Source organism: Streptopelia decaocto (genome assembly GCF_964273445.1).
Source record: "Streptopelia decaocto genome assembly, chromosome: Z".
In the NCBI taxonomy this organism is placed as follows: Eukaryota; Metazoa; Chordata; class Aves; order Columbiformes; family Columbidae; genus Streptopelia; species Streptopelia decaocto.
In genome coordinates, this window is record NC_138657.1 from 1,033,694 (window position 1) to 1,046,722 (window position 13,029).

The 13,029-nt window shown below is 42.2% G+C and overlaps 1 protein-coding gene across 1 annotated transcript in view; it reads right to left on the minus strand.

Annotated features, from left to right (window-relative positions):
* RHOBTB3 (Rho related BTB domain containing 3) overlaps window positions 1-13,029 on the minus strand; it is a gene marked incomplete at both ends in the record, with an annotated part of 31,532 nt that overhangs the window by 16,719 nt on the left and 1,784 nt on the right. Inside the window, 3 exons of the mRNA XM_082075142.1 lie at window positions 20-131; window positions 1,931-2,082; window positions 4,784-4,976. Of these exons, the coding sequence (XP_081931268.1) occupies window positions 20-131; window positions 1,931-2,082; window positions 4,784-4,976 (457 nt within the window). The remainder of the gene's footprint in view (window positions 1-19; window positions 132-1,930; window positions 2,083-4,783; window positions 4,977-13,029) is intronic.

A 13,029-nucleotide genomic window follows, 5' to 3' on the forward strand; every position in this document is an offset into this window, starting at 1 on the left:
ACCAGACATCAGCGAGCACCTGGCTGTTCAAGCTGCGGCGGTTGAACTCGATGACACTTCTGCGTCTTTTTCCTTCTCTTCATTTTTTCAGATGACTTCTGGTTCAAACTTTGGATCATGAAATATTCCAGCTAAAACACAAAACGTATTTTTGAATAACCCTGCTTATTTAAGAACAGCCTAGACATCAGACTAAGGAGAACGAGTGGGTGCTGTATGCAGGACTGAGGCTGTTGCCTCTATGAACGTCATCCAGGAGAATCCCAGCACCTCTTTACTAGGAGCAGGTACCAAATGTAGTTGGAATTAGTACAATTTTAAAGCCTATTTTTTCCAGTGTTGGTCATTAATTGTATTTAATCTTCTCACAAATGACACCTGCACAGATATTCAGTTTACTGCCTTGCACAGGTGCTAATTACAGAGAAGAATGAGACTTGATGGATAACACTCAGGTGCAAGTGATGGAAGTGACAAAACCATATACGAGCTCTTCAGCTTGCAACAAACCCACAAAATGCAAAGCTACTGTGTACTCTGAAAAATCCCATTACAGGGTGGTCTTTGTGGGCAAGGTTTGTTTCACAGGCTGCAAGTATCATCCCTGCAATAAAAAATTACCCGAAGGGAAATGATCCCTTTTACAGGAATGAAGAGGCACAAAGGGTGGTTCAGTTTGAGTTTATGCATGTCTTAAATGCTTTCCTCACCTAAGGTATTACTGTAGCACATATACTGCTTTCTAAAAAGTAGAAAAATACTCTGATTGGACCAGGTGTTCAGTGAATTCCCCATTTTTAATTGGGAATAAAAAGATCCAATAAAAACAGACCAGCTATTCCAATTTACCATCAAATTCCAAGGAAATAGACTGTACTTACACACCAGGGACAACAGCACAGACCATGTGAAGTTACTGTGCTGAAAGAACTGCACTTTTTTGTTCAAGCTCAAACATCATTGGGAAAGAAACCAAAAGGTCCAAAATAAGGCTGGGGTTAAAACACCTTACAACCACAAATGAAATATCAGTGTGAAATAATTCTGTGGAGAAGACAAGTCTGAAAATCTGTATTCTGGAACTGCTCAGTGGGCTTCCCTGCCTTCAGGAGAGTGGAAAAACAACAAGTTTATTAGAAGAGGGACATTTTAACGAGCTTCTCATCTTCTGCCTTGTTCAGTGCTGCTGCAGCTGACCCCAGGATCTGCTCAGGGTTGCAAAACTGTGTCATGGCTGCAAACCAAGCAACCACAATAATACACTAAAAAAAAACAGGCAATTCAACAGTCTTACCTGTCTTACTTTACAAGTAGAAAAGCTGTGAGAGTTTGAGCAGTTACAATTAAAAATGCCAGAAGATTATGGAACAATTTGGCTTGGAAGGGACCTGTGGAGGTCATCCACCCAGGGCAGCTGCTCAAAACAAGATGCATCTTCAAAGTGGAATGGGGTTGTTCGGAGCCTTATCCAGTTGAGTTTTGGTTATCCCATCCCAGCAAGATAAAAGGACAGGAATAGGGGCAGGAAATTCTTGCAGTGTGTGCTGTGAGTTCTCTAAAACTTCCTAGAAGGTAGTTTAAACCAGAGGAACTTTAGTACTACATATTCAGCTGGAATCATAGAATAGCTTAGGTTGGAAGGGACCTTCCACCCAACTGCCATGAGCAGGGACATCTTCACCAGCTCAGGGTGCTCAGAGCCCCGTCCAGCCTGGCCTGGGATGTCTCAGGGATGGTTCAGCCACCACCTCCCTGGCCAACCTGGGGCACCCTCATGGGGGAGAATTTATGCCTAATATCTAAGCTAAACCTGGCACCAGTGGGAACTCAACCTTGGCTCATGGTCTGCCTCTGCTCTCCAAAGCTTCGACATCGTCCGTGCACCTCCCATGTGTCCCACCCTCTTTCAACCCGGGGGTTTCTCGCTCACCACTCCTCCAAAGTACTTCTGTATGTAGAAGTCATTGAGCGTGTGCAGCTCGAGGTAAGTGGCTCCCAGCTCCTTGGCCAGCTGCACTCCCTCGGAGGTGGCCACACAGCTCCTCCTGTCCGAAGTGCACAGGGGGCAGGTGCAAGTCACTCCTGGGGCAAAAAGTGACCAAAAAGTGCCATTTTTTGTCAAATAATCCAGAATATTTATCTTCCTAAATAACTATACATATGTAATATTTAGGGAAAAAAACGACAACAAAACACCACAAAAAAACCCAAACCAACAAACAAACAAAACACAAACCAAAAAAACAACCAAACAACCAACAAAACCCAAAAGCCAAAAAAACCCCCATGAAACAAAAAAGAAAACCCAACCAACCAACAACCAACCAAAAACAAACAAAAAGGGAAATGGGAACATAGTATTTTCATAGCAAGAAATCTACAACTAATGCAAAAAAACCCCAACTTATGTTTCATTAGCATTGATTCACATAGTTTTGCTAAGTTAGAGAAGCCAAGCAGCACTTCCAGAAGCCAGGTTTGGCTGAACCGGTCTGCAGGTGTTACCATTCATTAATGTTTCCCTTAAACTTGTTTAATTATTGTGGCCTGCCCGTGCAAGAAACATACACAGCAATGGAAGGGAAAAATTTCCACTGCAGTCCTGGCTGTTACAGGCATGTATGTACTGCAGAATATGATTTAATTATACATATTTTATATATATATATATATATATATATATAAAAATATATAATTTTTTAAGGCAAAATAGGTGTTTTTTAAAATTAAGCCCGTTAACTGATCAAAATCTGTCAGCCAGGCTCAACTTTTCCTAAAGCCAGGGAAGAGCTTGCAAATGTGCTGTGCACGCTCTACACTAATTTTCTCCACTCAGAACTATGGATAACATGCAACAGCACAGCTTTTTGAAAATTCCTTTCAGCAACGCCACTTGCTGCTACAGATTTGTATCTTAGTAATTCGTATGAGCAAACGGTTGTGTTCTCACATGCCTCCTAGAAACAAAAGGGCTCTGTGTGTGCACAGATCCAGCAGGTCCCAAAGAGAAAATGCGACTGGAGAGCCTGAGTTGTCCCACAGTCACATTGTTTAGGGAGGAAGATGGGACAAAAGAATTAAAAAAAAATAAAAGTAGAAAATAAAAACTACAGTGGTCGAGTTGTTCATTTTGGTGGTATTGTGTGCTAAAACGAAATGTGCAAGAAAATGTGTTAGGGAAGACAAACATTAGTTCAGTGAGATCTTGCCTTTAGAAAGGCAGATGTATTACCTTTGTACAAATCAAAGTATAAAAATGTTTTATCATCATCAGTGAATCAGTAAAGGGAAGAAAAATAAAGATTTACTTGTTACAGAGTTCTTTAATAGGCCTTTCTCAGTCCCTAAGCAAAAAGCTATATAAATAGGCTCTGGCAAAACTGAGCATTATGTCCACATAAGATACACTTCACACAGCTTCGTATTTCTTCATACATCATAAAATAAATGTTTACATCTACATCCACCATATCGCTTGCTTATAGCAGGAGGGATGCTCAGAAACGCTTGTTTTAGTCAAACTTGTAAAGTAAAAGGCAGAACTGTCAGGTGCAATTTTGCATTCATTGCTTTAGGGAAAAAAGGGAAATAAAAAAATCAGACCCCACAACTAAAAGGGCCATATAAAAATCAACAAAAATGCAATGCAAAACATTTGAAAATACAGAATAAAGTTCGTACATCTGTTCTACTTGTATCTCTGGTGTTCTTTCTGAGTGTGATTTGCCTGCTGTCAACAGACGGAGGTTACTGACGTGTAACCAAGCCATGTGTTCTCCCAGCATGGGCATCCTCAGCTGCTGGACACCGTGCAAGTCCACATGGTCCTTCCACAGCCAAGTGGCTTTGAGTTTCATATTGATTAGACAGCAACAACACAACTTTGTGCTAGCTAAATATTCAGTGTAAAATCAATTCGCATCGATCTCATAGCAGACGACTGATAAGTCTGGATGCAGTGATGTGCAAACACATAATCTATACCACAGCTGCACCACATCTATACCACAGCGATGCTGCTGTGATGCGGCAGCATGTGGCACATTGTGGTACCACCTTTGTAGTATGTCCATTCATCCAAGGACATCCTGCAGGATTTCCAGGCTTTTCCCACCCCTTCTCCAGTGGTTACACGCTGAGGGACCCAATCTCACACACTGGAGATATTTTATACCCGAGACACAACTAGAGAGAGTTTACAACCACAGGGTTCAACTCATAAAGCCAAATGTGCACCCAAAGCATTAGATTTGATCCCAGCATGTGATGGTTTCAAGTACTCAAAATGAGCCCATGAGATAGATGGGACAGACTTTAGAGCAGGGGCTGTTGTCACAGGACAAGGGTGATGGTTTAAACTAAAGGAGGAAGATTCAGGCCGGACATGAGGAAGGAATTGTTGTCCTGAGGGTGGTGAGAGCCTGTGCCAGGTACCCAGAGAGGTGGTGGATGAACCATCCCTGAGACATCCCAGGCCAGGCTGGACGGGGTCTGAGCACCCTGAGCTGGTGAAGGTGTCCCTGTCATGGCAGGGGGGTGGAAGGTCCCTTCCCACTCAAACTATTTTATGATTCTATGATTCATTCATTGCCAGGGTTAATTAAGCATAATGTTCTTGCCAATACACCAGTTTACAGTACCATAGCACACACATGCGTTACTGTCATGCTGGCAGACTGTTTCTGTCAACAACTTGGAAAAACAATCATCTTCTGTTGAAATTGCAGCATCTCTAACTTCCAAGTGGGATTTTAACTGTTACTACAGGAGACTGAGTACATACCATTTTTTCTGGCACCAATGGCAGAAATTATTACTGGGACCGAAGAGTGGTTTAATGCCTTTTTTATCATTGGGATGTAACTCTCCTTGAGTTCTTGAAATGAAGTCTTGTCATTGACAGAGTATTTAATCACAATAATATCAGCTCTTCCAATGAGACTGCGAGAGGTGTACCAGTCACTGTCGAATATATCCTAAACAGAAGAAACACAAATCAGTAATTTCCTGCCTATAAAGGGAAAGGTGAACTATTCAACAGCCTTAATGCAAAACCTTACAGAAGTATTTTTAACTGATAACTTAATCTCTTATTTGAAGACGTGAAACAAAGAACAGAATTCATGCTTTGTAATTTCCTTGTTTGCAGAACAAGCTGTCCATTATAATAAACCGTAAATCTCTTTTGTGAGTTCAGGAATTCTTCAGGAAGAAGAAAAAAATAGGGTTTATCGAGGAATATACTTTGCAGGAAGAAACTTTATTGGTTTAATTACTTTTAATTACCTTTCAAAAGGTTTTTAAGGAAATAAAAGCAGCTTCAGTGGCAAAGATTTGCAGGAGTTTACACAAGCCTACTGTTTATCACAACATTTTAGGGAAGGGGTTACCCAGAAATATGCTGTGTACCTATGAACTTTTAATCCAAGTTTTATCAGTTGGATATGATTATTATCTGCTTCACAAGAGCTTCCATGTAGCCTTAACAAGTGTTAATGTCTTCAGGGTAAAGACTTCAATCACATAACTAAACTTTCTTTTTTGACTTCGTATTCCATTTCTCACTGATCTGTGCTTTAAGTGTAAGACTTACACTGGAAAATTATCTTGTATCCTGTTAACATACAACTGTGCTGCAACTACATTTAATATACAGTTATTACTTGTATTTTGTCATGAGAACTGTAATTTTACAATTTTTGCTTTACCTAAAGGCAGCTCATAACCAAAGTGAAATCCACGACTTTGCACATGTGCTGCATTGCAAGTTCTTGACAGAAATCTGGAACTGGTCCAGGAACTGAAAAGTCAACTCAAGAATCTAAAATACTATGATGAACTCTTGGAACAGAGAGACCTTATTATTGGAAGGGGGTGGCCAGTAGGTCAGAGAGGTTCTCCTGCCCCTCTGCTCTGCCCTGGGGAGACCACACCTGGAATATTGTGTCCAGTTGTGGCCCCTCAGTTCCAGCAGGACAGGGAACTGCTGCAGAGAGTCCAGCGCAGCCACCAAGATGCTGGAGGGAGTGGAGCATCTCCCGTGTGAGGAAAGGCTGAGGGAGCTGGGGCTCTGGAGCTGGACAAGAGGACACTGAGGGGGGACTCATTCATGGGGATCAATATGGAAAGGGGGAGTGTCGGGAGGATGGAGCCAGGCTCTTCTGGTGACAACCAGGTACAGGACAAGGGGCAATGGGTGCAAACTGGAACACAGGAGGTTCCACTGAAAGAGGAGAAGAACCTTGTTGGGGGTGAGGGTGGCAGAGCCTGGCCCAGGCTGCCCAGGGGGTTGTGGAGTCTCCTTCTCTGCAGACATTCCAACCCGCCTGGACACCTTCCTGTGTAACCTCATCTGGGTGTTCCTGCTCCATGGGGGGATTGGGCTGGATGAGCTTTCCAGGGCCCTTCAACCCCTGACATTCTGGGATTATTGTGGCCCTTTGATACTTAAAGGGGGCTTGTAAGAAAGGTGCAGAGACACTTTTTAGGAGGGCAGTGACTGGAAGTGACAAAAAGGACCCGAGGTTTGGCTTGGAGATGGCCAATGTGATTTTCAAAGGACAGGTCACAGAAGTAAGAGCATTACAGACGTTAACCAGAGAAACATGTAAAATATTATTAGTATTCAAAAAGTGACTTGCATTGTCAATATAATTATTTTTGGTCCCTTCAAAAGACTCACTGTTTGAAATCTGTGGTGAACTAGCGACAGTGTTCTTAAGTACAAGAGGTTGCATGAAGTTGATGGAAATGCGTCAGTTGGCAAATATTTGTGTAGACTGTCAGTGCACATAGTACCCAATTGAAGTGTTGTCTTTACAAAGAAATAATTCAGAAAATAAACCTGAAGTATAATATGTGTTCCCATTAGTTTCTTGAGTAGATGTTCTGTACTAAGAAAACCACAGAAAACTGTTACAACAAATTATCAAGAATAGCTCTCCAATGATTCACCATGTTCACAAGAGCTTTCAAAGCACTGCCCTTGATATTTGTTTTTTCAGTTGACTCAGTTAGAGACTATTATAATCCCAGGCTAAGGAAAATCTCCACCAGCATTTAACAGAACCATTTAAGCTGTGTGAAGAATACAAAATTAAAACATAAACACAATTTTAGCACCTATAGCAGTAAGACTACCAGCTACAGTGCTTTGTGGCACCCAGCTAGATGGGCATTTGCAGAATTTGATCACATATTCCATCAAAAATTGAGAATATTCGAGGGACAGCTTCAATATGTTTTAGCTGATGAAGATTGCTACAGAGTTTTTAGCAGGGTTATATACATTTAATGTGACAGAGGCTTAAGAGAAAAATACTATACAAACAAAACAATAATATAGGATATTTAGGCAGACAGAAAACATGCCTGTCCTTTTGCAATTCACTTCTAGCTGCCTGTATTCAAGCCCAGCCCTGGTTTGCTCATGCTCATCTCTGTAAGCTCTGCAATAACCAGCAGCATTACTGCTCAGGTTTGGAGCCCAGATGTATAAATATGCAAGAATTCCGACATGAGTTTAAGTATTAATAATAAATAAAATATTTATGGAAACTTCTTGCAGAATGTAATATGTATTATTCACACGTTGCGATGTGTTCGTGAATGGTTTGCAGCTCCCTCTCTTTTATAACAGAGCTAAATGTCTAACGCACTATGACACCATTTCGTGTTACAAAACAGAAAGATTTTGGGAAAATTTTGGTGAATGTGAACACAGCCGTGCCCAAGGAAAGAACCTTCTTGTTGATGGGAATCTCAACAGAGTATGTTGAAGTAGACTCGTGTTTGTGTGTGCATATAGCATATAGCTACATATAGTTATAGGCATATAGCAAAACAGCAGCTTAAGAGGTCAATATCACATAGCAAATTATAAAAAAAAAGCAGATTTTTTTTTTTTTTCCTAGTGAAAACAATAGAATAAGAGAAGCAGTTGTATTTTGGTAAGCAAAACAAAAAGAAAAAGAAAATATGTTCATTACCTCGTATGATTCTCCTACCCTTTTTGTGCTTAACCCAACTTGCTGTGTTTCCATTTCTGCAGGTGGAGGGAAATCTAGCAAAACCCTTACGAAAGCAGCCACACAGACGTGCAAACATCCTTTTTTTCCCCCTTTTTGTTGTTTAACGATAGGGGAAATGAATTCTATGGAGACGTGGTGATGCTGTGACAGCTGCCCAGGTGTGCGTGGCTGCAATTGCAGCAGCTTGTGCAGGTCTGTGCTCTCCACCAGTGCCCTGTGCCACGACTGCGTGTCTGTTAATCACGTCACAAAGCATTTTCCCATAGTTTATGAAGTTCTGGTGTGGATTGACACCACTTTCCCCAGGCACGAGCCAGCCGGGGTAAATCAATAAGTGAAAAACACAGAACGCGCCAACCAACATCTCACAACACATCATTTCTGTTACTGTTCTGCAGTTTCCTTGTGCCCTCACATATTAGATTTAAAACCTTCAAAAGCCCATTCTTGAAGATGGATGCCACACTTAGAAACACAGAGGAGAAAGATGCATTTCTGGAGGTCTTGATGCAATTACTTTCATTTTACACCAGCAGAGCATAGCCTGTTCTGTGCTGGGAGAATCCTCCGGACCTCCCAAAGCATCACTGAGACAGAGCGTCTGGACCTTCATCCAAGTTAAGCTAATTAAATCGATTATCACTTTTAGGGGAACTTTCATGCAAAAATCGCAGAGAAAATTCTGCAGATGATGAACCGCACCACAGTTGGGATTCAGGGATAACCTCAATTCCAGGCTCCAACTATGAAATTTAGGTAGCGGCTGTTCCTCATCATGCTTCCTGCTCTTAGCACGTTCCACTTCCCAAGACAGCTATTGACAAAAGGAAACAGTAACTGCATAGCTAAGGTTATTATAATATGGCCTTATTAATTATAATTATCCTCCTATCGCTATTCCTCTCAGGACTTATTAGCAAAAAAGCTCCATTCTTTCATTGCACATCTCCATTATACACATTTCATAATATATTCATGCCATTAGTAAAAGCTACTTCTCAAGCGTTAACACTGAAAATAAAGCCTTCAGAGGCAACGAAGACATGGTTTTCCTACACGATCACACGGCCCCTCAAGAGGACAATACTTGCTTTGTTAAAAATAACTTATGAATGCCATTATGGAACGGCAATGAAATCCACTGTGCCCCTGCAATGCCCACACGCTTTCTAAATGCCGCTGGTAAATGTCCCCATGCCCAACAAGCCCAGCGCTTGGTTTGGGGCAGCAGTGACAGCAAAGGTTCCTCTGAAATGTATAATCACTCAGGTCCACAGCAGAACAGACTTTTTAGGCCTGGTCTCCATAAGCTACTTGTCCCCTGAACTTTGCATAGAAGGAAGCAGCTTCTTCAGAAATCAAGGGAATTCAGACCACAACCCCAGACTGTCGCTTTTGTTCTTCCAAAACAGCTTTAACTGGTTGAGCTGACCCAGAAACAAAATTAATGAAGGCTAGCATTGTCTGCTGTTGTCCTCTCATAAGGCAATTTAATAATGTTTGTAGAAAGCAAAAATAAGGAGCACAATAGGGAAAACAATTTACCACGATACGATCACTTGTTCTAAACTGCCAACCTGAGACAGCCACGCTTAGAAATGTGAAAGGGTGACATACTAAACAAATGGAAAGTTGCAAGCTATGGCTTTGTACAGAAGCAATAATATGATCCGATTTCTAAAAGTAAGAAGTAAAATTTAGAAGTGGATCAGATTCCTTTACCTTGAGACACGTTAATGTGTGGCCAGACTGGCCAGCAAAGGGAGCACGAGGAGCCGGGTAACAGCACCATGGGTGGGACCATGGAGGTGAGAAAGCTCACAGGGTTCAGTTGGTGTAAGAAAAAGAGCAGAAAGATGTGAAAAGACTCATGGAAAGTGATATTGAAAGTAAGAATGTAAAAATAGTAATAATATTGCAGTTAATGTATTTGAGCACTATTGAGTTCCAGAGCAGCTACCAACACATCGCAGCACCCATCAAATCCAGCACTGGGTGCTCTCCAAACCTTCTCCTCAAACATTTATGGTGCTGGGAACAGGGTGATGTCAGTGACTCTCTTGAAACTATGCAGTTTTTGTAAACTAGGAGGAAATTTTACAAATTCTGGAAGTATTGTTGCCTTGGGAAAGAAAAACAAATGAACAAACAAAACCACAAACAAACAAACAAACAAACAGTAGCTCACAAAAGGTTAAAAAGGACAGCAAGACTCCCCAGCCCAGGATTAAAATGCTTTTATCCTTATGGCACAGCTCCAAACAAGCGAGCAAAGCGCGAGAGGTGGTGTGGGTAGGGGACACTCACACTGAGGTTTCCATTCTGCCATTTCTTTTACAGCGTCATAGTGAAGTGAATTAAAATACACATTACAGCTCCGATGCTGGGGTCCATCCTGAAGTTGACACCAGACATTACGAGTTTTGCCTGCACTTTTTCTACAGTTCTTGCTTATACATATCCAGAAGCGCAATAAAATTCAATACAAAGTGGCTGAAGCTGCAAACTACAAGCAAGCTAATGAAACAGCAACTCAGTCCCGAAAACTGTCGTATAGAGTGCTAAATAATGCTAACTAATCCAAAGCAAATCTTAAAATTCATCTTGCAATTACTCCTTGTAAGTTACTAGCTCCCATACTGAAGCCTGCCCCCCAAAATATGAGCAAAACTGGGACATGTTAGTTCAACATGCTTTATGAGAGCACAACCCAAGCATGCATTAGCAACTGATCAGCTATTAAAATCACAATATTCAGCACGGGTGTTAGCACACAGGTAGGATTTCCCTAGTTCTTTATGTCTCCTCTCACCCTGGGTCTGCATTTTTGGTCAAAGCCTCTTGCAGCCATGTGAACCAAGGTCGTGGGTCCACTTGTGTATCTGTCCCCGGCACATGGGAGGTATCACCACGCAGCTTTGCAGCTCAGGACACAACGGGCTGTAGTGATACACCCCGTGATGGTAACACAGAGATCAACGTGGGTTTGGAAAGAGCGACACTTCGTCCGCAGATTTTGAAAATTACGCTCTACCACTATCTCTACAACCCCGTGTCATCTGCGTTAATGATAACATCCCCCTCAAGCTCAGCATGTCCGCCCTGCACCCAGCCACTCCATGGGAAAGAGCTGCTCACAACATGCTCCTCCTGTTTTATTTTTACCAAGAATCCTTTTGTCCTATCCCTGCAGCTTGGCAGCCACATTGGGTCGCCCCAAATATGAAATGCCACCCTCCCGTGGCATTGCTCCCGCTGTTTCACCAGCCACGTGCCCAGCGGGATGATGCCACCATGGTCCAGACCTTTCACGCTTCTCCAACCCATCAGTGCACAAGCACTTCGGCAGCTGCTGAAAAACCCCACTGCAGCCCTTTCAAAGAGACATAACACATCGTAAGAAGCCAAATACCATAATATAATCAGGAAGAGATCACCTCAAGACACTCTTGCTGTTGACCCTTTCTGTAGGCTCAAAAAGTTCATCAGTGACCTGGGCTGACAAAGACACGTGCAGCAGCAAACAGGAACATGAGCAACCTCACTCTGTACCACAAAACTTCTCACACAAGGGTCCCCCCAGGCACTGGGGAGCTCTGCTTGGTAAAGTCACATCCACGCTGCTTTTCCAGGCTGATAAATGTAGAGGACAAGGAGCAGCTGGGCATTCTGGAGTTTGGGGAGTCACAGCTTTGAGTTGATGGGTTTATGTCTAAGACTGGCTTACCTTAATTGCATGGACTTAATCTAGAAGAGATATAAATCTCTGGTAAAGTGCAAATCTGCTTTTACTTTACGCTGAGATGATAGAGGTGGAAATAACAAGAGGCCCACCATCTCACCAGATCCATGCTTTAGTAAAGTGCAACAAGAATATTTTTCCATGAAGAATATGACTTGAGGCAACATCAGCCAACATTTAGAATTGTCCTGTACCATCTCCCCCGACTACCAGAGGAACACTCCTGAAATAACCACCATGACATGGCAAACCTCAAGCACCCAGACTATGGAAAACAATGCTGTTCCACCCAGCACTAGCAAAGAGAGAGCTTTGCTCAGAGCAAATAACCTCCAGCAGAGGCCAGTCCACCTATCTGAGGGGTCTTCTACTAAGAGAAAGATCCCAGCTGTTCTTCACCATTCCCAGTAATAAATCTCTTGCCAGCTTTAGCTGAGAAAGGAAAAACCGAGAGACCTCAGAAAGGTAACGCTCCAGACAATAACAAACCAGCTTTTGAAGGGCAAAATGACAAGTTCTGCAGAACTGAAGAGCCTTGTTTTGCAGAAGAGCAAATGCAAATAAAACAACACCAAACCACATGACCCTGTCTCCAATCTGGGTCCTTTCTTTGCCCTTCTCCAGCCATCCCTGCCTGAATTGCCACCTCCCTCGCCAACCCCCAGTCCTCTGGGACACCCTTTGAAGTCCTACACCCTCCCTTTGTATTCAGGAGCTTCTGCTCGTTGCTGCACCAGCGACTCGAGCAAACCACACATGCAGGTCTCATGTGGCTTCAAAGATTAAAACCAGGATCCCCCAGCCCGTCTGAACCTGCTCTCATAAGCACAGCTGACAAAAAGGCTTGAGAAATAGAGAACAGGACCATTCGCTTTTAATATCACAGACTCCTGATTATTTATTTCTGGAACTGCCAGGATTCCTGCGGATTCCAAAAAAAGGTTTCCCTTACAGGACTGCAAAAATCAGTCTAAGGATAGAATTATGGAGCTGAAACTGATTATTGTTTTACTTTCCAAAAGCTGCTAAGCTTAATTTTTTTTTTTTAAGGCTGCTAAGTAGCCACTAAATATGTTTTAAGTTAGATTACCAGTATCATTTCCTACCTAATGATTGATCTGCTCATACTCATAACTGAGTTATCTCACTTACTAACAAAAGTGCTGACAACCTGGAAAAGTGCCAAAATCCCTTTTGTTTACCTTCAAATTAAGTAAATAATGTTAAGATGTGAGTCTTCATTATTTAAATAAATAG